Below are 1,589 nucleotides of genomic sequence, written 5' to 3'. Positions count from 1 at the left end.
AGGTGCTTTAGACCACTGAGCCATCTCTCCAGCCCAGAAGTTACTCTCTTAACAGATAAGCTCAGCCCTTTATTGCAGGCTTTTAATAATAAAAGAGAAGGATGCTAGAAAAAAAAATGACAAACACAAAGTCCTCACAACATGTAGCTTCTGTTGAGTTCATAGGTTCAATGAAGAAAGCAAATATAGAGACCTACTTTTAGAGAGTGTTTCACATGGTCTTCTGAGACAGCTCACGTTCTTACCTGAAAGTTATACATGTCCAAAATCTTCATAAGATTATTTATAATTTCATGGGAAATAAGTTTCTGTTCACTTTGGGAATGTGCATATGTATGTGTGTGCTTTGAAACATACACACACACACACACACACACACACACACACACACTAGCAGAGGGCTATCTACTCGCCGTGAGCACTGATGCTGAAATCTTTCAGAGGCCCACTGTTCACCTTCAGACACATTAGTGTGGATGCCAAACTGGACCCTAATGGAACTTCACGCACAATATTATTTTGAAGAGTGATTTAGAATTAAATTTTATTTGCTAAGAGGTACTATTAAAATACAAAATGTAATCTCCAAGATAATCTATAGTCATAATGTAATGCACTCAGAAGTCATTATTGTACTTCTAAACATCAAAGCAGTGTCTTTCCAACATTTATGAATACGTCTTCCATAGGATATTTGTTCAAAATGGGAGAAGTTAAAATGTTCTTACCATCCAAGCTGTCACAAAGTCCCCCATCCAGGTCCCTACTGCAGCTAATTTCATGAAACTTTCATTGCGGATGCCCATATAGTCTGTAATGAGATATGCTCTGTGGAAACAAACACACAAGACATTGCCTGGACTCAGAGAACCATCTAGTGAACAAAAGGACTTTCCATCACATTGGCTTACAGATTTGAAAAGCTGGGAAGAGCTCTGAGGTGTCTGGGTCAGTGTCACTGAGACACTGGAAGACCGTCTAGCAATTCCTGCGCAGGCCTCACAGCTGAGCTCCGAGACATCAACAGCTTTTGACAAATCAAACAAATACTCAGCAAAAGGCATCATATGGTATTTACTCAAGTAGGAGCACAGCATAAATAAGCGCTGAACTAATTGGACAGCGGGGAGAAGGGTGAACAGGGCTCTAGTTCCGGAAAGTCAGAACTATTAAAAAATTGCTAAGTTTAAGGTATAATAGCAGATCTGAATAACATCAAGACCAGAAAAAAAGTCCACACAATGAATCACTGTATTATTTATTTAAAATGTGAGATTTAAATTAAAACTGAAATAACAGAAAGCAGAATAATCAATTTTGATCCCCTTATTTTTCTATGACTAATGCTCCTTCATGGTAGTATCACCAGCTCTCCACAAACCACAAGTCATTTTTCACAACTCAGAGAAAGGTTCAGAGATACAGCTGATCATTAACTGCCAATAACAGATATTATTAAATTTCTATTCTATTTTCTCTTTTTCTAATTTTTACTAGTCATTATTTTTCCAATTTGTCAATTTCTCTAAGCAAACTGGGACTCAGATCAATAATACATAACTAATGTATGATTGCTTAGAATTAATTTT

General features: G+C 37.0%; 1 protein-coding gene across 3 annotated transcripts in view; it reads right to left on the bottom strand.

The window, feature by feature from the left end:
- Tmem117 (transmembrane protein 117) overlaps window positions 1-1,589 on the bottom strand; it is a 533,134-nt gene that overhangs the window by 243,954 nt on the left and 287,591 nt on the right. For all 3 annotated transcript variants that reach the window (XM_023723617.1, XM_004638584.2, XM_023723616.1), the window contains one exon: window positions 729-828. In XM_023723617.1, coding sequence (XP_023579385.1) covers window positions 729-828 — 100 coding nt within the window. The remainder of the gene's footprint in view (window positions 1-728; window positions 829-1,589) is intronic.

Source organism: Octodon degus, unplaced genomic scaffold, assembly GCF_000260255.1.
Source record: "Octodon degus isolate 3935 unplaced genomic scaffold, OctDeg1.0 scaffold00100, whole genome shotgun sequence".
Taxonomy (NCBI): Eukaryota; Metazoa; Chordata; class Mammalia; order Rodentia; family Octodontidae; genus Octodon; species Octodon degus.
Note: the sequence above shows the minus strand (reverse complement) of the source record. Positions and strands in the feature narration are given on the sequence as shown.